The sequence below is a fragment of the Ammospiza caudacuta genome, chromosome 13 (assembly GCF_027887145.1).
Source record: "Ammospiza caudacuta isolate bAmmCau1 chromosome 13, bAmmCau1.pri, whole genome shotgun sequence".
Taxonomy (NCBI): domain Eukaryota; kingdom Metazoa; phylum Chordata; class Aves; order Passeriformes; family Passerellidae; genus Ammospiza; species Ammospiza caudacuta.
This window is the reverse complement of record NC_080605.1, coordinates 6329429-6353823: the sequence shown is the minus strand read 5'-3', so window position 1 is coordinate 6353823 and position 24395 is coordinate 6329429. Positions and strand designations below refer to the sequence as shown.

General features: G+C 41.7%; 1 protein-coding gene across 1 annotated transcript in view; it reads right to left on the bottom strand.

Annotated features, from left to right (window-relative positions):
* Positions 1 to 3733: 3733 nt before the first annotated feature.
* Positions 3734 to 24395, bottom strand: part of VAT1L (vesicle amine transport 1 like) — a 56254-nt gene continuing 35592 nt past the window's right edge. The window contains exons 8-9 of the mRNA XM_058813483.1: positions 8555 to 8638; positions 3734 to 6573 (exon numbers count right to left, since the gene is read on the bottom strand). Of these exons, the coding sequence (XP_058669466.1) occupies positions 6475 to 6573; positions 8555 to 8638 (183 nt within the window). The 3' untranslated portion in view covers positions 3734 to 6474. The remainder of the gene's footprint in view (positions 6574 to 8554; positions 8639 to 24395) is intronic.

The following is a 24395-nucleotide window of genomic DNA, read 5'->3' as shown; positions in this document are numbered from 1 at the left end:
TCTGATGGGAAAGCAAGGAAAATTTAGATTATTTTCTCTTAAGCCCCTATATTTTTATAGAGCTTTCCTGGCTGGGCCCTAGCAGAGGGCATTCAGAACATGATTCTGTGCACTTTCATTGCTTTGGAGCAGGTATGACTTGAGACACAGCTGTGAGCCATGCAGGCAAAGCTTCCAAAATTAGGGTTCCTTTCATAAATGGAGAATAAAATGCCAAAGAACCATAAATCCTTAAACCAAATGGCAGTATTATGGCCTTGGACAAATAATTTTATGTTTCCTTTCTACAGCAGAAATGGTTCAGAAACTCAAAGGGATGGTTTTGTACAAGCAAAGAGATATATGGCAAGTTGCAGGAGACTTCAGTTTTTTTTACAGTGGGAAAATATTTCTAATATGAAATGCAGACACTAGGAGGAAAAAACCAGCAGCTGAGAAACAGAAAAATAATCTGCCAAATCAAACTGACTTAGAAAAGCACTTCACTTATCATCATCATCTCTCGTCTGCATTAGAAATGTTTTCTCCTAGAAGCCTCTGGAAAACATCACTGATCTAACAGGCTCCAGGCCACAGAATGCCTGTCACAACAGAAGACACAGCAGCCACTGCTCAGCAAACCTGGCACACCAGCCTTTACAAATGTTTGGTTATTAGCTTATCACCTGGCCAGCCAAAGAGAGAAATCCTTACCCCAGATAATGCATCCAGTATCTCTGCCATCTCACTGCGCTCTTCCAGGCCAGGAGGATGCTGCATCATGTCCTGCTGCATGACACAGAGAGCCCCAGCTCTCATGGAAACACATTTCCACAGATTCCCAGCAGACGGGCACAGCAGGGCTCGTACTGCAGCTTCTCAGGGAGGTGATGTTTGGCAGTGGCTGGCAGAACATGGCCCATCTCCAGCTCTGGCAGAGGCACAGCAGAGGTGCTTCCAGCAGCAGGGAGCTGGAGGCTGATGGAGCAGGACTGGCAGAGCAGCTGGGCTGGGCAGGAGGGGCACATTGCAGAGCTGTGGGCATGGCAGGCCCAGGTGCTTCCCCCCTGTGGTTCTAGGAGCAAACCTGCCCCAGGGAAATGCTCAACTTCTACTCCCCAACCCCTCAGCACTCTCAGTAAAACAGGTTTTCCTTCAGAACTTTTCCCACTTCTTTTGGGCTAATTGTAACATCTCAGCCTGGTCACTGCATGGAAAAAAAAACTCTTCCAGACAGATCAAAGGCCTCCTAATCTCTGAAGGAAAAGAAGCAAGTCCCCACCCCTGCAGCCCTCCCTCAGTCACAGAACCCATCCCCTTTTCAGTGTCTGGGAGCTGCTGGTCCTAAACTAACAAGTGCCAGTGGCATCTCTTAATTGAACCCCATTTAATCCCTGAGTGCCCAGTGGGAATGGTGGTATCTGTATCAAGCATTAATCATCATGAGGCTTCAGAAGCTGAAAGAATCTTCCTTTGATTTTTTAGATTGTGTTTCATTTGAGACAGTTTTAAAGCTTTTACCAACTGTGCAGGCTGTTCCTTCCTAAATGAAAGCTGATCTTACATGATGGCAGGTGTAGGAGTTTTTAAGACAGGACAATCACTATGAGGGCCGTCAGTGCTTGTTCCTTCCCTATTTTTCCTCATCCTGCCCAAAATGCCTGCAGTTCCTGTAAGTGAGAAGAAAGCTTTCCCTATGAGAAGGGTTAATCCACATGTGTTATGCCTACCTGGAGTTTCTGTGTCATTCTCTGTGGGGCGTGGAAGTGGATGTGACCCATATACTTCAGAAGGTAAAAAAAAATTAATTCCTGTATGTTGCAGAATGAGCCATTTGTCTCAGTGCAGGGAAGGCTCGAGACCCTCAATATGAGGGTTCAGCAAGCTCCATTTATTGAAGAGAGCATCAGACACTTATACAGCAAGTAATAAGCTCATGAATATTCTGTAATTTACACCGTCCATTGGCCACACCACATCAGCTCTTCCCCATTCCTTAGGGGTTACATCTCTCTTTTCTCATGTCTCTTTCACTATTTGTTATCATACTACAGCTAGGCCCAAGGACACGCTATCTTGCAGGCAAAGAACTTGGAATTAGCCACGGCCTTGTACTTTTACAATTCTTAGCTACTCTCCCAACACCTGAAGTGTAACCAGAGAGCAACCATGATGATTGAGTATTGCAGGGACTGTGGAACCCCTTCAGAGAAAGGCTGGGACCCCCTCCAAGCACACACATGAATCAAAACATGCCTCAAATCCTCCTCCCTTGTTACTCTTGGGCAGAGCACACAATTCATTTTCCCCCACACTCATCCTCTCACTCCTCCTCACCTGCACTGTTCCCCAGTGCCTGGCAGCTCCTGAAGAGTGCTGGTGGGAGCTGGCAGAGCTCTCATTGCCCTCTCATTTTCTGGGAGCTCAGTGTTCCTCCTGATTGGGTTTGTCAGAACAGATTCTCCCAGTTTTTCCAGGTTTGCCTGGCTGCCACGAGCTCCCTGGGAGAAAGGTGCTTTGTTCCACAGCAGAGTGTGTGCTCTGTTCTGGCTCTTTCTGCAGTGGAACCAAGCACTGGCTCACAGCAAGGGACCCCAGTGCTGCCAGGGGACAGAGTCCTGCCCAGTTCTCCTGGTGCTTGAGGCTGTGCTGGCAATCGTGGCCAAGCTGGGAGAATGTCCTGACAATCCCAATCAGGAGGAACACTGAGCTCCCAGAAAATGAGAGGGCAACCACCAAATGGAGGGTGAGGTGTATTTATGCATTCATGCAGATGCTGCACAAAGGCAACCTGCCTGCTTTGTGGTAGAGTATGTGACAGGTAGCCCAGAGGGAAAGGTGGCAAAGGCAGAGCTTTGGTGGTAATCACAGAGAATTTGCAAAAGGCTATGGCTGTTTGCTTTCAGCCTCATCCTGACCCCATGATTATGGATGCACTGATCATTACTGGCTTATTAAAGCCTAAAAACAGAGGGCAGAAATTTACTTTTCACACTCAGCACTGCTCCTATGAGCTTTGAGATTAGAGAGCAGATTTGGTAACTACTGAAGTGAGATTTTCCAGGCTTTGGAATGTGTCCTGCATGACTAAAATGAACAAAAGCCAACACTCCCTCTTTTGTTTAGATATTAAACTGATGTTCATTCACTTCTTTGCCTTGTGTAGGGAGACCTTTAAAGCCATGAACTCCAGTGCAGGCTGGAGATGGCTGTAGGGCTTGGTAACCATCACCAGTTACTAATTAAGTTCCAAAGACATGGAACCCTGGGTTGAAACCAAGGCCCAGGAGAGTGGGATTCAAAACTCAGTCATGTCCTCCTGCTTTCTGTAAGTTATGATGGCTTTTGGATTCTATTTTAAGATTATTCCATTAGGGAGTACTAATTTCTGAAAGGAGTTATCTCTCTGAGGGTAACTTTTGTGGCAGTCTGAGTCCTACTTTCTCTTTGTATCAAAATACACTTCCCTAAACACTTAGTAAAAGGTGTCCATATAATGTTTTGAATTTCTTAGACTGTGACATTCCAAATTTTAGATCTACATTGTTAATGGTCTGTAAAGCAGCACACAGCAGTTTTAATAACCTCCATTTACTCTGTAATAGTCAAAATAAATTATTTGTATATCCCACAGTGACCAAAATGGAAAATAAGACCCCCTCACATTTTCCTCTTAAGCAGTTCCAAGTCAGTTCCCTAAAGTGACAATAACACTAGAATAAAACATAGAGACCAAGGATAATGCTATGCTCAACATTTTATTTATATTTTTGTGTAAACATAATTTGCTTTGTAGGCACAATATAACAAAAGCTCTAAAGCAACAAATACAATTAAACAGTGTTTCAGTTCACTTCAATCAGGCTTAAGTTAAAGAAGCTTTCACAGTTCCTTTAAGGCAAATTGAGAAATAATTTGTTTCACTTGAAGAAACTATCCAATTGTCTCAGAGTTGTTTAAACAACACTGTCAGTAGTAATCACAACCCTTCATTTCTGCTACAGTAAGACTTGGTCAGTGACAAGCCTTGGCTTCACCAGTTTGACCAGCACAGCCTCCACCCCAGCCAGTGTGACACTACTGCTTGTGGTCTCCTGAAAGGTACTTAGGGCTTGTGGGCCAAATTCTGCTAGCACACACCCTGCTTCCAGAATGGATGCCTGGAAAACTTCCATTAATATCAGCAGCAACCTCCCTCCGTGCCCTGTTGATACCAGCAAAGCACAGAGTTTAGCTTGCTGATGGTCACACTCAGCTGCACTGCACTCAGGTACTTCCAGCAGCACTCCTTTGTACTCACTGCAATTACCTGATATTCTTCTGACCAGAAAATGGCCCTAAAATTAGTATGAATTAGCATGAAGAGTATTTTTTGCCTTGCTAACAAAACCAGAAAGAACTAGCCAAAAATTATGTGATTGTTGTCCCTGTGGTGTCTGTGGCCATGACCAAGATCACCCATATTTGTCTTGCAGGGTAATTTAGAAGCAGAGCCCACCAGACTGTGGTTTAGAACAGAAGAATGGGTTTGCTATTCTGCTTGCCCTACTAATTTAAGGCCTTGAGAATGCCACTTACTGCCAGCTCGAAGGTCACCAGCAATATTGCTCACTTTGGCGTCAAATCAAAATTCCTAGTTATGTTAAGGTCTGTTGCAGGACAACATCATTACACTAGCTGCAAAACAAAATTGGGCATGTTTCCTACTGCTGTCAGCTGATGAGTCATGAAAACCTAATGGCCCTTCTTAAAAGTCCAACTGGCAAGCCAAATAAATGGAAAACTCTCACTGAATATGTATTTTCTTCTGTGGATAAAGTCCCTGTTTGGGCCCAAAATGGCACTGGAAGTAGAGGAAAGTCCAGCTTGAAAATAAACTGAACTATAATGAAGTGAAGAGAAAAATGAAGTTCTGGTTGGATCAATAGTTCAACAGCTTTTTGGCATTTTTCCCCACAGTTATTTCTTGCTGTTATTTTTGAATTTGTTTGACCCAAGGGGAACTCCTTCAGAATGAACCATCTGCACAATTATCTGACAGCGACTTCATGAGCACAGTGTAAAGAGATGGACATTAATACTCAGGCAGCAAAACCAAACAAACAGAAAAAACCTAATGAGAATCTTCTAAAACCACACATAAAAGTCATCCAGACCCAGAAGTCCTCTCACACTGAGAAAACCCTGAGAAGCCCCCACTTTTTATTTTTCTGTATTAAGTTTTAACTTCTATCGTAACATGCTACTAGTAGATTTGGGCTAACAGCTAATCATGTCTGGGTAAATACCTTCTTTTGAAAAAATAAATATTTATTTGAAGCTGTAGGCATTATGCAAGGTCTCTGCTAGTCCTTCAGCACTTCTACTGTACGTGATCACAGTAATTTTAAAATAACTGTTTTAACAAGACAGTTGAGGACCTGAGTAGCTGCTGTTTGGATAGGGGAAGGACGTGGCAAAAATATTAACTTTTTTCTTGTTTAGATATAGTTTCCACTAGTGGGAGGTAGATAAGACTAGCTGGTCTTTGAATACTTTATCCTGTAAATAATTATAAATGTAACTGTACATAAGGAGCAGAGCTTTTGATAGAACAATTCACTTAGATAGAAGTTATCCCTGTATATGATTTGTGGTGGGATTAAGGCCTAAACCTCATTTTTTACAGGGTTAACTTCTGCAGGAGTTCAGCTCCAGCCTGACAGTTGACTACACATTAGCAATTTCAGAGCAATAAACTCCATCACCAAATTTCTTTCCACATCCTGATAAGTGATCCTTACCAATGCAATTTAAAAATGAAATTTAAAATTGGTTTGAATTTGACATATGAGTCAGTATGTCCTTACCAAAAGATGTTGATCAAAGCCTCTCAATCAATGATTTCTTGCACAATTTCAGATTCCATGATTCTAGATGAGGTACTTTTGAAAATGAAGATAAGATTGCTTGTGAAAAGATGAAGTATGACTGAAGAAAATAAAAAGTAATCTTTGTTGCAACTTTTATTTGTGGTTCATTAAAGGAAAACCATTTTAACACTGAAAGTCCAGAAATAGAAAATTGTCCCTCCAGTAGTTACTAGAATCTTTCAGACAGCAAGTAGGGATTTTTTTTTTATTTTTACTGTTTCCAACTTGCAAAAAAAAAAGCCCAAACCTCCCAATTAACTTTATGCAAGATGTCGGAATTTGCATGAGAAAGATGCCCATCTAAAATTACACAGTAAGTTAATAAGGCTTTCAAACAAGAACAGAAAAATCCATGGGACTCCTACAGGGAAACCGGGCATTACACAGAAACGTCGTAATACTGCACTGGATGAGAATGGCACTTGAGTTCAAAACAACAATGATCAACAGCTCATAGCTCAGCTGACTGCAAACAAATACAACACACACTGTACTACAGCATTTGTTCACTGATGCACAGAAGAGATTTCCCAGCCTCGTCCCCTTCTCCTCTCGGCTCCTGCTGCCTGCCCAGCTCTGGCTGCTACTGGATGAAGGGCATGCGCTCCTTGTTCTCGTTGTCGCCCTCGTGGTCCTCCTCCTCCTCGCCAGCCTCGCTCGTCTCCGTGCTGTCGTTGGCCATCTGCACCGTGAAACATCAAAGACATCACTGCACCTTGCTCACCCCTTGGCTCCTCCTCATTTCACCTGGATTCACTGCACAAAGCGACTTTGGAAACTCAAGGAGAGAGGGCTGCCACAGGAGAATGAGCGTTCTGTCTGTGCACAGCCTCTGCACACTTCCAGCCAAGCCTGCAAGCTGCTCCCCCACGGCTCACAGCTCCATTTCCTAACAGAAGGCTGTCTGGAGGATAGCTGCACACGAGGACTCTGCTCTGTGCTCTTGTAGTAAACTGATAGTAAGGGCCTTGGGTAGGAAACACAGCTGTGTAGGAAGTTCACAGAATGTGGCACCTCTGGGTTACAACTCCTGTACCTGCTCTAATGGATGGCCCCATCTGAGACAGTGTGTAAACTCAGGGGGCAATTTCCTTTCTTTTGTACGTTAAAAACCAATGAAACTTTCCAGATCTAGATGCTGGCAGGATACACCCACGACAGAGTGCAGATCCCAGATCATACAGGAGTGGGAAGAAACTGCATTTTCATATTTTCATATTTTACTAAAGATGCCTGCACAGGCAGTAGGCAATTGCAGGAATCTGTAGCTCAGAACAGCATTTAAGGAGTACACAGTGTTTTTTCATGTGTAAATATTTATTACAAGCTGTGTAAAGGTGCAGGACCCTCCAGCACTTCACCCTGACAGTGTGACAGGTCTGTGGAGGCACAAGAGTCTGGTTCACTGGATGGGGGTAATGTTTAACAGCACACATTGGTGTGACTGGATTCTCTTATACACCCATGTTACATCTCTTAGGACACAAGAGGATTCTTGCATTAGCTTATAACTACTTCAAACCATAAGCAAGGGACCCATTTCCTTCTAAAGAGAAATGCAATGATGTTTCTTCCCTGACTGATTATATTATTATTATTATTATTAGTCCTCTCTTAGGACACAAAAAGATTCTTGTATTAGCTCATAACTACTTCAAAACCAAGTAAGCAAGGGACCCATTTACTTTTTAAAGAGAAATGCAATGATGTTCCTTCCCTGATTGATTATTAGCCTCTGTGGAAATAAAAATCTCAAACACAGCCTGATTTCAATGCAGAAAAACCATTGCTCTGAAGTTACCCATATTTTTGAGTTAACAGCCTTTGATGAAAGTGTATTGTTCCACATGTGAGGTCCTCAAAGCCTTCCTTTTCCTTGCAGGGAGTTTGTATGAGACTGGGGGGCAATTTTAGAGTGAGTAAGAGCTTAACTCTAGGTCTAGGTTCTTTCTTTTCTTTTGAAACAGGAGGTTTCTCAGGTCTGAAAGCAAACTTCACATATCAGTATTGATTTAAAGTCAGGTTTGCATTACCTTCTTTAGTGCTCTTTCCTCCACCATCAGTGAATGCTCAGGAGAGCCTGGCTTTCATTTAGCACTGCTCTCTGAAAGGTTTCTGGACCATCCTAAGTGCTCCAAATCTAGCGAATCAGAGCTCCATCACTACTATCTTCCTTCAGGATATTTCTGGACATATTTACATGTCATACTTCATGTATTACACAAATTAAATTCCTACCAAAAGTATACTCTAACTTTACTATGGGCATCAGATAACACTTTTATGTTTTCCCACTGCAGCAATATTGAATGTTTTTTTTCCTGTTCAACCCACCTATTAATAGAGGAATTTTTTAGTTTGAGAAAAGTCTGTTTTCCTCACAAGGGCAGAAAGAGACGTGGCAGTTTTACCCTAATCCAACACTTGCTGGCACGTTTTTGGAGAAGCAGAGAATGATTCTGTAGAGAGAAGTAACTGCTGGCACTTCAGCCAGTACATTTCACTGGGGTTAAATGCAGAATTTATGGTTACTGGTGGTATCTGGATGCTACAGGTTTAGAAGAAATCAGTGTCAAAGAAGCATGACAAGGGACATGTGTCCAGCAGTCACTGCCAGGCTGTACCATGCCTGGCTGTACACCATGTCTGTGCTTGGCACTCACCAGGGGAGTGGGTGCCTTCTCCACATCCAGAATGAGTTTTCCTATATTTCCTCGGTCATGGATTCTCTGCATGGCCTCCTTCACCTGAAAGAAAGATTACTGTTGATCACCTTCAGTCACACCCTGGGAGAACCCTGAGTCCCTCCCTTCCAAAACCAGTGAAACATTTAGGGTGTGCTCTGTGCACGGTCACTCAAAGAGCTGCTTAAGAAAAGACCAAGAGTGAGTTTGTAAGGCCTGGCTTTTGCATTGTTTTTGCCAAAATAGGATGTGAGTCCTGAGGACAGCCTCTGAATAGCAGAACACATCCGTAAGTTTAATGCAGAACCAAAGTGATGGATAGCTGAGGTGCAGGGAGAAACACAGGCTCGGGGAGGTAATTCTAAAGGGTTGTTCATTGCACTCCAGCTTTGCAGATTATTTATCAAGACATCCTACTTTCACTGAAAATATGAAACATTTTTCTAATTGACCTATGATGTTTTTCAATTTCTTACGGGTTACCACAGAGGAAATGCCCTGCCCAGGCTATGGCTGGGATTAATGCAATACTGTGGGTCTTGCTGCCTAGGAAAACATTTATTTCCTTTTCTTTTGTCACTTTTTTTCCTTATTTTTTAAATAAAAATGTTAAATAACTGTTGTCCTACCACATCACCAAACCCATCTGTTTAACAGCTGGCTGCAATTAGTGCCTGTGAGAAAGGCACAAGAACCTCTTCTTACAAGTGCACTGGAGAGAAGCTTGTTGTGATGTATGAACTTTCCCAACTCAGGAGAGCTCATTGTTGGTAAATTGAATTTGTGTGTGAGTGTGGTGCACTGAATGTTTAATGTGCAGCACACAGACCACTGCTGGGTCACAGGGTGCCCAGAGCAGCTGGGGCTGCCCCTGCATCCCTGGCAGTGCCCAAGGCCAGGCTGGACACTGGGGCTGGAGCAGCCTGGGACAGTGGAAGGTGTCCCTGCCATGGCAGGGGGTTGGAATGAGATGAGCTTTAAGGTCTCTTCCAATCTGTGGTGCTATAAATCACTAAAAATTGGAAGATGTCAAGAGTTTCCTCACTTTCACCATGGGAAACTTCAGGAACTGAAAATGTGCCCATAAAGGGTCTCCCATATCCTCATCATGCTGCTCTTTGCCAGAATAACAGGGTCAGTTGAGACAAAAATGAGTTTTATGTTAATAGGATTTAGCACCTGTGACACAGTTCTATTGAATATTTTAAGAATAATGGCATTTATGTTTGAAAGAAAATGCTGAGCTGGGACCTGATGGGTCTCACAGTACATTTAAAAGCCTGAATTGGGGTCCAGGCCCCCAGAATATTCCCTGAATGTCTAATACAGAAGGAGGTATGTGATTTTTAAAGATTATACAGCATTCAACTTCCAATTAAATTGAATGGATGTTGGGCACAGCACAAAATGTCTTTCCCATCTGTCTGCCTTACTTGGGAAGCTGACTGCAGTGAACTCAGAATTACCCCCTGAATTTTAGAGGCGTTCCCTCAATTATTAAATACCAGACTTAAGAAAAATTCTATTAGAACAAAAGAAAAATTGCACTGCAAAAGCAATGGCTTTCTAATTTAGGGCATTATTGTAAATTCACCTCAGAAAACACAAACACAATCTTATGCATCCCACTGGATAGCAGGCTGACCTCAAGGGTGGTCCAAAAAATCACAATACCTTTTATGAAGCTATCTTAGAGCATAAACAACACTCAACTATCCTGTCAGACTAGCTCTGCACTGTGGATAATATTCCTTTATCCAACCCTGATGCTGGAGAAGCAGCAGCCGTATAATTTTTATGTCTGTTATTACCCAAATCAAGCTTTTAGGAGGTTACAGCACAGAATAAACAACAGAATTGGAGAAATCAGCAAACACACTTGCCTGTCCACTGAAATTTATAACCAGAACATCATGTGGAAAGCAGGGCATGCAACATTTATTTTAATTTGTACCACATCGTATTTAGCAAGGCAAATTTGAGAAAATGTGCTTTCCCTGCTTTTTTCACAATATCAAATTGAAGCCCCTGGAGAAAGGTTCAGGAGTTGTTTCCAAGACACTTGTAAGGAACTTGCAAATGCAAACAGCAGGCAGAGGCACAGGGAACAATAAAACTTGTAACAATAATAGTGGCTATGGAATCCAGATGGAGCTATTAAAATATATAAAAACATTGAGAAGAATTTGAAAAGCTGATACAACATCTGCGCCTTTTAGCGCTATTTGCAACTTACCTAGCCAGGCAGTCCAGCTCTGTCCTAGTGCAATGCCATTCAGCACATGATGTCTGAGTTAGGAGACCATGAGCTATTTTAGAAATGAGTAATTTTATGTTTATGGCTGCTAGCAGTCCACTTGTTCAACCAAGACTGCATCTACTTGTTTCCCAAGGTGCCTATTAAAACCATTCCCTCTTCTCCTATAGGGGACAGAGAGGACTGAAAACCTTCTTTGCTGTGCAAGTATGGTTCAATTGTTCTGCACAGACTAAGGGGAAACTTTTAGGTTTTTTCTGTGCCTTTCACAGAGGGAGGAGCTTCTGTGAGTTTGTGCCTCAGTGTTTGCATATTCCTAATGAAGACAGTGCAGCCCTCTGTGCTTGGTTAAAACCAGACTCAGGCTTAATTGGTTTTACAGGGAGGCATGTAGAAATTCTGGAATTTTCTGGAGGTTCCCTGAAGTGGCTGAAGTTTAATTCAAAATAAACATCCCTTCCAGCAGAAAGAATCACAAGGGTTTCCCTCTTCTTACAGCATTCTGTAAGAAGAATCCCTGACTCTCTTTTCACCAATTATTCCACATTGGTTGCTATATTGTTTGCATTTGTCAGCTCAAGGCCAAGTAAATGGAATTTACTTTTGTTCATATGGATGAGTTAATTTAAATTATTCTTGTGCAGTATCATCCTCAGAGGGGTCTTGTATTAGAAACAGTGCAAAGAGGTGTTTACTGATATGAAGAGTTTCCACTGGAATAAAGGACAGAATTCCATTGTCCTGTGCTTGCTTTCAGGATGGCTCAGCCCTGAGAGGTCTGTGTCTGACCTAGTGCCAAAATACAGATTTTAGCCTAGAGAGCCCCCAGACTGACACAGTTTCTATCAAGCTCTGCAATGGAACCACAACTATTGCACATTAGTGGACCACTGGTCCTGGCAATGATACCCTGAATTAATATATATTGATATATGTATTGATACATCTCTCAAGAAAACCCATATTTCAATTTCTTTTCAGTTAATGATTTGCAAAGTTTTTATTTCATGGAAAGCAAAAGGGGATCCTCTACAGTAACAGTCATAAACTATCTCCCACTCCTGAACACAGCACCTGTGAATGCACTGGGAGCATGCCATGATTTTATTGCAGTTATTCTGTCTTTAGTGAGCTGACAGCAATTTTCCTTCTAAGTAAAATACAAGCTTGCATAGAAAAAAGAGAATAATAATTATGTCAGTTTCTTCCTTCTACATAGTAAAGTACTAATAATAGCAGATAGTGAAGCACTACCACAGCAAGTAAGAAACCAGCTTTCAGGAATCACAATATACCCACAAATGACTTAGAGAAGTTTAATGAAATCTCTGTCAGTGTTCCTGGCTAATTTGCAATAATTTCTCTTTGAGAAATATAGGTTACAAATCTCCAAATTAAGCATGTGTTACCTGTAACCACTCTGACCAGACAAAAAAAGGTTTTCCTATTGAAATTAAAAATAGCAGGCACTACACAATTTTTACTTAAACATTACCTGCAATGCTTAAACAATGAAAACCAAGGTCTATTTATAACAGAACTAATATAACATCTGGATATTTGCAGCCAGCTTCTGATTACTCTGCTTTTCCACAGCTTTTGATGTCAGGGTGTAAAACCAGTCCATTTAAAATCAACTAAAAGCCTCTTTTTTCCCCCTGAAATACATACTGTACATCTGCCTTAATTCTCCTTTTTTCCCCTATGTTCTCCTTGGATTTCTCTTGTTTGTTTTTAGTTTTCCCAGGTGGAATCAGTAACTGGGACAGATTTCTTGTCTGTTTTTTCATTTTAAGTCTTTCATTTCAGGTCTCCACCTCTGCTGCCCTGCTTCCTTTTCCTTTGGAAAGTTCCTGAATAGAGACACTTTCCTGAGTGCAAGTCTGATCCTCTATAAATAATACACGCCTGAAACAAGCAATTATGCTCCAACTTTGTATTGCTATAGTCAGGCCCCCACTTACTTACCCATTTTACTACCAAACTAATTTTGTTGTCTGCTTGCATTCAAAATCAAGAGCCAACAGTAATCTCTACTGACGTATTCATAAATTCTTGCTGACATTCAGTTGGCTCTGGAACTTCATTTTGCTGTTAGAACATAGCAAGAGCAGTCTACTGCTTTATAAATACAGGGAAATTTAAGTGGAAAATGTATTACTAATTATCTGCAGCACCATTTCTCAGTGTGAAAGAGAAATGCAGCCTACCTAAGAAATGGATGCTATTTTCAAGCCTTCGGATGTTATTTTAAACATAATGATCCATTTCTGTATTTGGCTCTTACAAGGAACCAGTCTCAGGAGTAAAATGCAAGAGACTGGGAATCTGGATCATGAAACCATTGGCTCTGCCAGCATAACACACTGGGGGCTCCAGGCCCACAAAAGTAATGTGGATTTTAGGAGGGAGAAACAATGAGGGCAACATGCCATGGAAAAGCTTCCTAGTGGAAATGTCACAACACAATGTTTTCATCATCCTACATGAAGCTGTTCAGCTCAGTAATTTTATTTATTTTTTTATATTAATTATATTAATTTTATTGATTTTTTTTAGTGAAGTTCTACATTAACTTCAGGAAAAAAAAAAAGCCCTTGAAAGACACTGGTGCAGGAGAAGAGTGGATTTTCTTTAGCTGCATGAGGCTGGAGGCAGTCTGTTGCACAAACTCCCATCTACAGATTACAATTCCATTTTTGCAGGCAGCTTCTTTACCTCTCACTGTCAGCTAAGGCAGGTTTATTGGCAGAGGGCTTTGCCCTTTCTTTTCTTGAGGCCCTCTGATGACAATGTTATTCCCTGAGGTATTGGAAAGGATTTCTACCCACAATAAAGGAATCTTTCACTCCCCTTTTGATAAATCAGGTCATGATATGAAAGGCTAAAGAATCTTATGGTAAGATTACAAATTTAATCCAAACCAGGAGTGATATTAATTCAATTATCTCAGTGTAATCTGTAAAACTCCCCAGTCATTCCAACACTGTATCATGAGCTGTCAGAAAGGTTATCAGCACCCAAAGGAAACATCCCTCAGTACCAGATGGGCACAGTGAAGCAGAGCATCAGCTCAGCTTATGATCTACAATTGCAATTTTCCCTCTCATTAGTTCCACACCTTTAGGTTCAAGATTACTGTTTATTTTTATATATCATCTCAAAGAATCACCTTTCATCCTCTGCTTACACACTGAAAACGTCCAAGCCTTCCAGCATGTCATGACCACTCCCTTGTAGCCATGAAATAATCCCCTCATAAATTTTAAGCTGTGCTGCACACATCAGCCTAAAGCCCTGCTTTTCCAGCTACACCCCCCCCCCCCTCTTTAATCCTCCAGCTGATTCTTCAGACCAAAAGCAAAAACAAAAGGAGCAACATTCACTCCCTGCATCTGGCCACCAACCCAAGTCCCTTCTGCCTACACCCCCTCCTGTGGGCACTTCTGCCCAGTATTATTTTTAAACATCCATTTTTGGGTGGTTTTTTTTTTTCACATAAGAGAGTGCCCAACACAGACATCTCCAAAGCTGGTGCTCCAGGGATTCTTTACAGCAGTTCCCCAATGTCAATGTCACTGCGTGCCCCAAACCCAGTGACACTGCTCTCCTGCTGGCTCACCCATTCAATCCTGGCTCTTGGGCAGTTTCTGAAGCCTGGCCTGTGTGTCATTGAGGGGTGTGTGTTGTGTCACAGAACCCCCACCTGCTCCTGCTGCAGCCTGCTCACCACAGCTGCAGCACCCAGAAATAGCAGCAGCGCCTTCTGACCTGCTGTCGTCATCCAGCACATTCATAATTGAGTAAAAGAGGTGGAACAAAGCATTTCACCTCAGCAAAATGACTTAATCTTCAGCCTGGCTGACTTCTGTTCTCCAGAGAATATGGGGAGGAAGGAGGGAGCACCCTTTAGCCTGCTTAACCATCAGAAACAGAACCATATCTCTTATCAAAATGCTTGTGTGGTCTTTGGTTTGGTGTTGTGCAAAACAGATCCAAAATCCACTTCACAGTCCCATTGTGAGGTTCATCAGAGGTCAGAATGGAATGCACAGCATGACAGCTACTTTTGGAGGAGAATTTTTAATATCCTGTGTATACAGACAGATTTCAGCCCTTGCTCTACTGCTGTAATTTCCCTGACATCACCAGGTCACACATGAATGAGGGAGAGCAGGTACTGGGAGGAGAAAAAGGAAACCTGGAGTGTTCCATAGCCTTCAATCACTCAAACAAATGTTCTGTAAATGAATATTATCATTCAAGCATGGCTTTTACACAGATCAGCACTCTCTGACCACTCCTCCCACTCTGAGCATGAACTTTCCATCAGGAGAACTCAGTGTTTGCCTTAGGGCAGCCCAGGGAGCTCCCTCCTGTAACCCCTGCCCTGCTCCTCTCTGTGCAGCTAAAACACAAAAGAAAGATTGAGCTGGTGTTTGAGTGCAGGCTCTGTCTGCAGGGCAGGGCTGTCTGCACGAGCATTGCTCACCAACAATTAATTCCTCTCTGAGACGCCTGCAACTGCATCATCCTGCAAAATCACATGGACAGGTCTCCATGGTGACAGTGCCATGAGCTGTGCAAACATCAGCTGGCTAGGCAAGGTTACTTTGGCAACCCAAGTGTCACAGGTAATGATCCAAATCTCCTTCACATTTATGAAAAAATAATCTGAATTAAAAACATGCCCATTTTTCATTCCAGGGCTGACTCTGTTCTGCTGCTGCTCATAACTGGCACTACTGCACTGAGCCCAGAGCTACCTCCATTAGAATTACAAACAATAATATCAAGAATAATTATTTAAGCATTATTTCTAGACAGTAATGAAGAAAAAAAAGAGGCATACTGAAGTTGATTCTAGCTGAGATCCCACATAAGCCAAGTTTTAATACTATAGCTTTCATTAGTGCTATAGAGCAGAATAATTTTTATCAGGCTCACTGCTGTGTTCTATTACAAAGCTATGCTGTCTTTAATATGCTTTGTGAGCTGCATTCTAATTGCAGATGCACTTCTCAGACCAGGAGAAGAGTTTCCTTTCATGTTTTTGGTATATATGGCTTTTAAAACTAACAGTGCAAAGAAAAACCCCATCATCTGACTTGTGGGTTTTGTCTGTCTGGTCTGTGGCAGGGAAGAGGCTGCAGGAACCAAGGGCAGCAGCTCCTGAACCTGCTGGCAGCTCTGAGGGAGCCTGTGGTGCTCCACTCCCTGCAGCCCCTGCCAGGCTGGCAGGGCAGGGGAGCTCTGGGCAGAGGGAAATGGAAATGGAAATGGAAATGGAAATGGAAATGGAAATGGAAATGGAAATGGAAATGGAAATGTCCCTGTGCAGCCGAGGGAAACGGAAATGGAAATGTCCCTGTGCAGCAGAGAGAAAGGGAAATGTCCCTGGGAAATGGAAATGTCCCTGTGTAGCAGAGGGAAAGGGAAATGTCCCTGTGCAGCCAGCCAGCCCTGCTGGGTGCCCGGGGCTCAGTGAGGGGACAGCCATGGTGTGTGATTAGTGCAGCACAGCACCTCAGCTCCCTGGGCAGCCAGGACACACACATGTCAGCAGCCCCTGGCTCCTCTGCTCACAACTCCCTTCTCCTCCCAAAACAGGCATCTGTCAAAATTTAACCCTGTTGTTTTCTCCTTGATAATCTTGAAATGTCTCTCTCATGTTTGTACAGTATGATGTTGTGTGGTAATATTTCAGTGGGAAACATGCTGGTTTTTTTCAAAGCCTTTTTGTTTTTATTTTTTTTAAGTGAGTTTGAAATACTTCCCTTTCTCGGGCTGTTTTCTGTACAAGCTTTTGTAAAAAAACAGTTTTCCTGTGTGATTAGTGACAGTTATCCTACCAGACACAGTAATTTGGACAAAGCCATCCTTTTCTGTGGGGGATTATTTCCCTTGAGAGCAATGGAGTAACCTGTATTCAGCACAGCACACTTCCCTGGGAATGATCTGTATTCCTGACAGGAATATTTCCCTTGCACTGTGTAGCAGACTAGCCAGCAGAAAAGTGCTTCTAGTGTTAAATTGCTTTATCTGCCATGACAAAATCCTTAAATTACCTGTTTGCGTGGGAGCTGGGTACATGGGAGGCTGGCAGTCCCACATCTGCAGCCAGCCTGGATTCTCCTGCCTCACCTACTCCATTAATTCTGAAGAGACCTCCCAGACTCTGCTCTCCTGGAGGCTGAGGGTATGCAGCAGCTTGCATGGCAGATGGAAAAGCAGCATAATATTTACAGGATTTTGAATAGGCTCTATTCCTGCCCGTGGTGAATGCAGCCAGCTCTGAAGATGCAGAAATTGAGCACTGAGCATATGTAAGAAGACACATCAAACTCGGGGTATGCAGGGCCCAATTTTCATAAACGCCTACATGGGCATGCAGAAAACATGGATACAACCAAAATGTAAAAATTCAGTATCACTAGCAATGATTTTGAGCTGATTAGAGTGTTTTTCCTACAGGAAAAACTTGGATCATGAAGTCTGTTTCCATGTCATGTCACATCATGTCGTGTCCTGTCCTGCTCAAAGCCATCTGAAAGCAGAAATGATTTTATCCAACACTTCTGTTCATGCTCTGCCACACTGAACTTTTGCACCAAAGGTTTTGCCTGCAAATGTGCAAACAGAAAACACTTTCTGTATCCCTTTCATCCCTCCAGTGCTGTTTGCAGCTGCCAACAGCAGCAATGGCCTCTATTCCCTTCTGCTGCCTGCCAGTGAGGAGAGACCTTTTCTCCAGAGTACCTTTCAGCCTGAGTGTTGCCATGGCAGCAAGACTAAAACCAGACCCAAGATGAAAAAAATGTCAGAGGAATAAAAACTGATGCTACAGGCAAACTGAGAGTCCTCCCTTGGCTGCTGAAGATACCTATTAAGTGATACATCTTCTGGATGGAGAGCTGCAGCTGCAGAGCTCTGCTGTTTGCACCCCTTCCCTACTCCTGCAAGCTCCTGCTGACGTCAATGAGCATTTGTTTTGTCTCAGTAAAATTCAAAGAAAAAGAGATTTAAAGCCTTGTAATTACAGAATAACTGAGCCAAATCTCACCAGCCTTTACTTACAGAGTCAACAGGGATAAAGCAGGAAAAAAAGGCAGAATCAACAACAAATTAAATATTTAGAAGTACTAAAGAGCAGTGCCTAGATTATCAGTTTGGTGTGAGCTTTTCTACATGATAAAAGGGGAGAAGAGCCTGAAATTTGATCCATCAACACAGGGAATTCCAGCAGGTTAGAACAGCTCAGGGGCATTCAGCACTGATAGCTGAAAACAAACTTATTTGCAGCAAAGTGCTATAGAATGGACATTTCTGTGGGACTGTGCATTATCTCAGAAACTGCATAGAGCCACAATGGACACTCAATTTGATTTACACTGGCACATCTTTTCTCAGCAACACTTATTATTAAGATAAGCTTGAAGAAAGTAATATTTTTCCTGCATTACTATAGAAAATGATACCTTATTCCTTTCAGAGTCAAAAGTTGTTTCTGTGGGGTAGAAATTTGGTGATGAAATCCCTGGAACGCACTTGAGCTTGAGAAAAGACACATCCTGTGAATCAGGATGCAGCTTTAGGGTCCTGCACTGGTATTTCTTTTAGAGCAGCAACAAAGCCAGAACTCCTACTCTATTGTTGTGAGCCACTGGCTCCCCAGGACTGGCTGAACCTTTGGAAGTGATGGTAGAAATTACAGAAGCATGGTCCCAACGCCAGGAAAATGGTTTTGAGCACATCAAAGCCACAAGCAGAGGAGCTCAGACTCATCCCCTGCATGGTACCTTTCTGGCATGAATGCATCTTGTATTAAACTGCAGCCAGGTGTGCACACAGGGATGGCCCAGACACCCCTGGAGCTTGGGGAATTCAGAGAGGCTGGTCTGCAGCTGCAGCTCTTATGGTGGGGAAGATTCCTTTAGCTGCAAATGAATTTTGGCAGTCACAGGGAAAAGAGACCCTCTGTACTCTGTCAGGGTGCAGCAGTGTGCTGCCTAAATTGGATTAATACATGATGCTCAGTGTGCTGTATTCCTGTACTCCATCACAATCTGCTATAACAAATTATGGCAGGAAATAAACTTTATTAAATTCATCACTATGCATTAAAAAAAAAAGACATCTTATGCCGTTTCTGACTATCAAGCTCCGTGCCATCAGGTTTTAAACTCACAACAATGTTGCCCTGTGATCTCTATGAAAATCATCTGGAGAAAAACTGCACCAGCTCACAAGATGATCTTATTTGCTTCAGCTCCAGTAGTTATGAGTGCCATTAAACTCTCCTGCTCCTCCTCCACCCCCAGACCATGCAGACCTGATCCTGAGCCCTCTGCTTTTTGTGGAGCTGTATTGCTTCTGAATTGCCATGCCTGGGCTGGGAAGGGCAGAGCTGCTGCCGTCCCCTGCACAGCCCTGCAGCAGCAGCCCTGCCTGGCTCCCTCCTGTGGGAATCCAGCAGAGCCCTCCCCACACAAGGGAAGGATCCTGCAGCCCTTCTGGAGCTGCACAGGAACACTGCTGTGTGCCAGCAAGGGTCAGGGGCCCTTCCCACCTGAACCCCTGTGTTCAGGCTATTACAACTCCCAACATTATTGGGGTCAAATAATGTAAGGGATGGCACAAAACTCCGAGTACCTCTTCCAGGTGCTGCTCTTTTATTGTCTCTCTCAAACCAGCAGTCCTTGTCCTCTCAGAAGCTGCACAGTGGTGTGAATGAAACCCTGAGGCTCTGAGCTCCCTGGGATGCAGATCTGTGCTGGTGTTCACTGGGGTTCTTGGATGAGGGAAAAGATGAGGATCTGACTCCATGTTTCAGAAGGCTGATTTGTTATTTTATGATATATATTACATTAAAACTATACTAAAAAATAGAAGAAAAGGTTCCATCAGAAGGCTAGCTAAGAATAGAAAGGAAAAGAGTGATAACAAAAGCTTCTGTCTTGGACAGAGAGTCCGAGCCAGCTGACTGTGATTGGCCATTAATTAGAAACAACCACATGAGACCAATCACAGATGCACCTGTTGCATTCCACAGCAGCAGATAACCATTGTTTGCATTTTGTTCCTGAGGTCTCTCAGCTTCTCAGGAGGAAAAATCCTAAGGAAAGGATTTTTCATGAAAGGATGTCTGTGACACAGATCTCCACATGCCCTTTGGGCTTGTGCCTGTAAGCATAAGATAATTTGTACTATCCATTCCTCGCTACTATGGTGTAAAAAACATATTTCTTTTTAGTTTTATGTTTTAAACCAAAAGCCCTTCCAAGCCCCTTCTGCAAAGGTACAACAAAACCAAAACTCCACAGGTAATTACTTTCTTGCTGCTTTCCAAGCTTTCATCAGCATCTGTTTACTCAAATCTCTGTCTATTCACAACAAAACAAAAATAAACAAAAGAGTTTATTTTATATAGAGGAGGTATTTCATTGTATGTACTTCACTAGAGAGGATTTTCTTTCTTTCAGGAAGATGCAAAACTACAGAAAACTTTCCACAAGCCATGTCCTTTTATATCTCCTATTATTTTACCAGCACTCCATGCTGATGGTTTGTATTAGTTCCACCTGACTTGTCTGTCAGGTTTATTCCAGTTCTGTGATTCACTAGAGCCACTATCCAATAACTGGATCTTCACACAAAACCCATTTCTACAGTCTATCAGAGGTTTTTCCATCTCTTACCAGCACCAACAATTTTTCTTGCATTTCTCATCAACACTTTTGAAGCCACACTTCAAGCACCACAACCTGCATGAGAGCAATTTCCCTTTTTCCTCCCTTTAACTTCCCTCACTTTCTTCCACATGACCTATGAAAACATGTCCTTGTCCTGCACCTTTCTCAAATGGCAGGTGAATATTTTGGAAGTCTGGCACAAAACCTGTGACCAGCATGGCTTTGGAATAGTCATGGAAGCCTCTTTAGCCTCTTCTTTGGAAGCCTCTATAACCTCGCATCTTACTTTCTAAATGATTCAAATGAGTCAAGTATTTTTCACCCACAGACCCTCTATTACATATTCCTCAGACTTGTCCTTAAGCTCTCTTTTGATCAACTTATTTCACAATATGGGATATTAAAATAATTAATAGAAAGATGACAAAATCCTATATGATTTATCCATGTATTCAAAAAAATTCTAAGTCTTCCTTTATTACTACTAAGGAGTAGAAATTGTGCTTTATTCCAGAATCACTACTCCAAAACCACAGGAACTAAACTTAGTGATTACAAAATACAGTAAACATTCAGTCTTCCACATGGTAATCAGTAAAAAGTCTTGACACTCTAATTTCTAAAGTCTGAGAAGCTTCATGTAAAAATCCACCTACTGGGATCAGATTAGCAGAACACATTAATGCTGTGACTTTGAAAACTATCTCTGTGTTATTTTGTAACAATGGATTATCTTCAGTAAAATCTATCCCTAATCAGTAAACTAATTATGTAAATCCCTGAAACTCATCAAGGTAAATACCAAAGGTCCCTAATGATACAAATAAGAAAATACTTCTCTTTTGATTTCCTTGTGTAATTTTTTTTTGTTACAGAAAGTAGTGCCATGAGGATTGCCAACCTAATTTTTTGTACCTTATCACAGTATTTTTCAATCATTGAAAAAGCTTGCCAAGTCAGATCTTACCATTGGGTGCCACTCTGTAACTTCATTAAAACTGAACAAAAACAAAACCCTCTGTTGTATTAAACTGTAATACAGTTGTTATGATAGAGAGAGTGATTCATGCTTATCCTCAGTTTGAGCTACATCACTTTACAGCAAGATTGAAATAATTCATCCAGGCAAGATGAAAGGTATTTGAATTTATCTTGTTTGCTGCTTGACAGTTTTAGAATATATACTGCAGTTCTATTTGCTTTATTACTTAATATTTCTCCTGGCACTGTTAAAAAATGTCTCATTTTAAGGCTGCATTAAAGACCTTAACTCCCCATTAGCATTGTACCAGTGTGACTGCAATAAAATTGATTTAGCTTACAGCAAGTGTGATGCTGGTGTGTGAGCACTGATTGAGCTCAGCATTCCCCTGAGCTCAGAGTGCAGGAATGGGCAGCACAGAGCTGAGCACAAGTGTGACAGAACATCCCTGCTACAGCCCAGGCAGCTTCTCCCCTAATTCTGTGCAATTTCCAGGTTTGTGCATGAGCTCCAGCAATGCAGGGAATGGGCAGAACCTCAGTAACACACTTTGTGCTTAACTGCAAACAGGTTTAACTGCAGGAACTCTGAGAACTATGCTTCCTTCAGTGTTGCAGGCATCTTTTATGAAAAATCCTTTCCTTAGGATTTTTCCTCCTGAGAAGCTGAGAGACCTCAGGAACAAAATGTAAACATTGATTATCTGCTGCTGTGGAATGCAACAGGTGCATCTGTGATTGGGCTCATGTGGTTGTTTCTAATTAATGGCCAATCACAGTCAGCTGGCTCAGACTCTCTGTCCAAGACACAAGCTTTTGTTATCATTCTTTTCTATTCTATTCTTAGCCAGCCTTCTGATGAAACCTTTTCTTCTATTCTTTTAGTATAGTTTTAATGTAATATATATCATAAAATAATAAATCAGCCTTCTGAAACATGGAGTCAGATCCTCATCTCTTCCCCAATCTGAAAATCCCTGTGAGCACCATCACACTTCAGATTGAAGGGAAAGATACAGGATTGTGTTACAGCTGCTAAAGAGCTCAAAGGTTATGCCCTTCTTGCTCAGGAAAGTGTAGGATCTTTAAGATATTTTAGCCAGGACATAATCAGAGCATATAAAAAACCCCCTTCAGGTTCTTCTCAAGGTGGATATTTAGTGGTGGTCAGGAATTCACTTTTACACAGTCGCTATTCTACTAAACTGAATTTACTTAAACAAAGATTTGGAGCTGCCTGTGATGTGTGCGGCTTCATTTCTCACAGGTATGGCCCAACATTTTCAGATGTGAGCACTGTAACACGTATTACACTGTAACATCACCTTCAAAGCCTGAGCTTTGATAGTCCAACTGTCATTTTCTGTACAATCAAAACTCTGGAAAATCAGAGCTCATTTGAAACTCTAAAATTGCATTGCTTCCTCTCAGTATTGTTTTCTCAAAGTCAGTGCTCATAACACACGGTTTTTTCCGTACAAAATACTTTTGAGTTCAATCATTCCCAACTGGTTAATGTATATTTAGGTGTCTTTTAGTATTGACAATGTATCTGCTTCACTGCCTCGGTGTAAATTTAAATCATTATCTGTAATCAGCAATAATATTATTACTAAGCTGCAATACCACATAGAACTCTCAATTATCACATTAAATTTAGATTATATTATGCTAAGAGATACCTTTATGCCCAAGAGTAATTTTGCTTTTAAAATTCATCTGTGTTTAAAATGAGTGAAAAGAATATATGAGCCATTATCATTAGGTGAGAACAATTATCTTGATTAACAATTGTTATGCACTAAAATGAAGTGTTATTTTGATAGTTTTGATTTTTGATGCCTTTTTTTGGATCTTGGCAAAGTTGTGTGAAGCAGAACATAAAACCTATATTTTCTTTGCAATAAAGGCAATCTAGTAACCTAATCAGACCTCTAATACCAAAGAAAAAATAAATTAAAATAACCCTGGAGAGTAATTTTGTGCTACTGCTCAAGAGATTTCCAAAATTTCTACCAGTCTGCCAAAGCTAGTCATTAATATGATCAGCTGCTGAGAGACAGAATTGGCTCTGCTGCTGGAACTAATAATTTACTTTTTCTTTGGCCACTGTTACACACATACACCCATAAGCTGATCCCAGGAAATGAGCTAGAATTCTCACCTAAGAAAGGCATTTCTAAAACCAAAAAGCCCCATTTAATTTAATTTACTGTACCAGAGTTCAGTATCTATTAACATCTGAACATCCTTCTACTGCAGCTAAAAGCTGATGTCAGTGTTCTCTCTTTATAGGCCAAGCACCCAAAATTCCTCAAAGCTGAAAGATGTGAGCTGGAATTTACAGCAGAAATGCTCCAGGCACAGCCTGTGCTGCTGTTTCTCACCACAGCAATGCAGCAGGGTATGAATTTTCCTTCTGCTCTGTTAACCTTTCTGCTCCCTGCCAGTCAACAGAAATGGCCTCAGTGATGATGCTGCCAGTGCAGAATCATTTAGACAAAATGGACGCATCAGATTTAAATATATATAGAGATATTTTCATTATTCTTATCTCCCACTTCCCTTTTGACTCTTTTCAGCAACTTCTTAAGTGGATTTCTGGGCATTCATTGATTAATGGAGTAAGAGACTCATAGATTACAGCCAGAAAAAACAAAAAAATAATTAATCTGATTGTTTTTTTGCAAATCAAAAGGCCAAAACCTGACCCAAAAGCATCAGCCTGAAAATGGAAATATTTCAAAGGCAGGAGGAATCCAACTTGTTTGTATTCTCTGTTGTGCCAGACATACAGATGACACTCTCAATTCTCTCAACATCACCGAGTAGACTTCATTATTTCTATTTTTTTTTTTTAATCCTTAGCATCTGTGAAAATAGGTCTTTC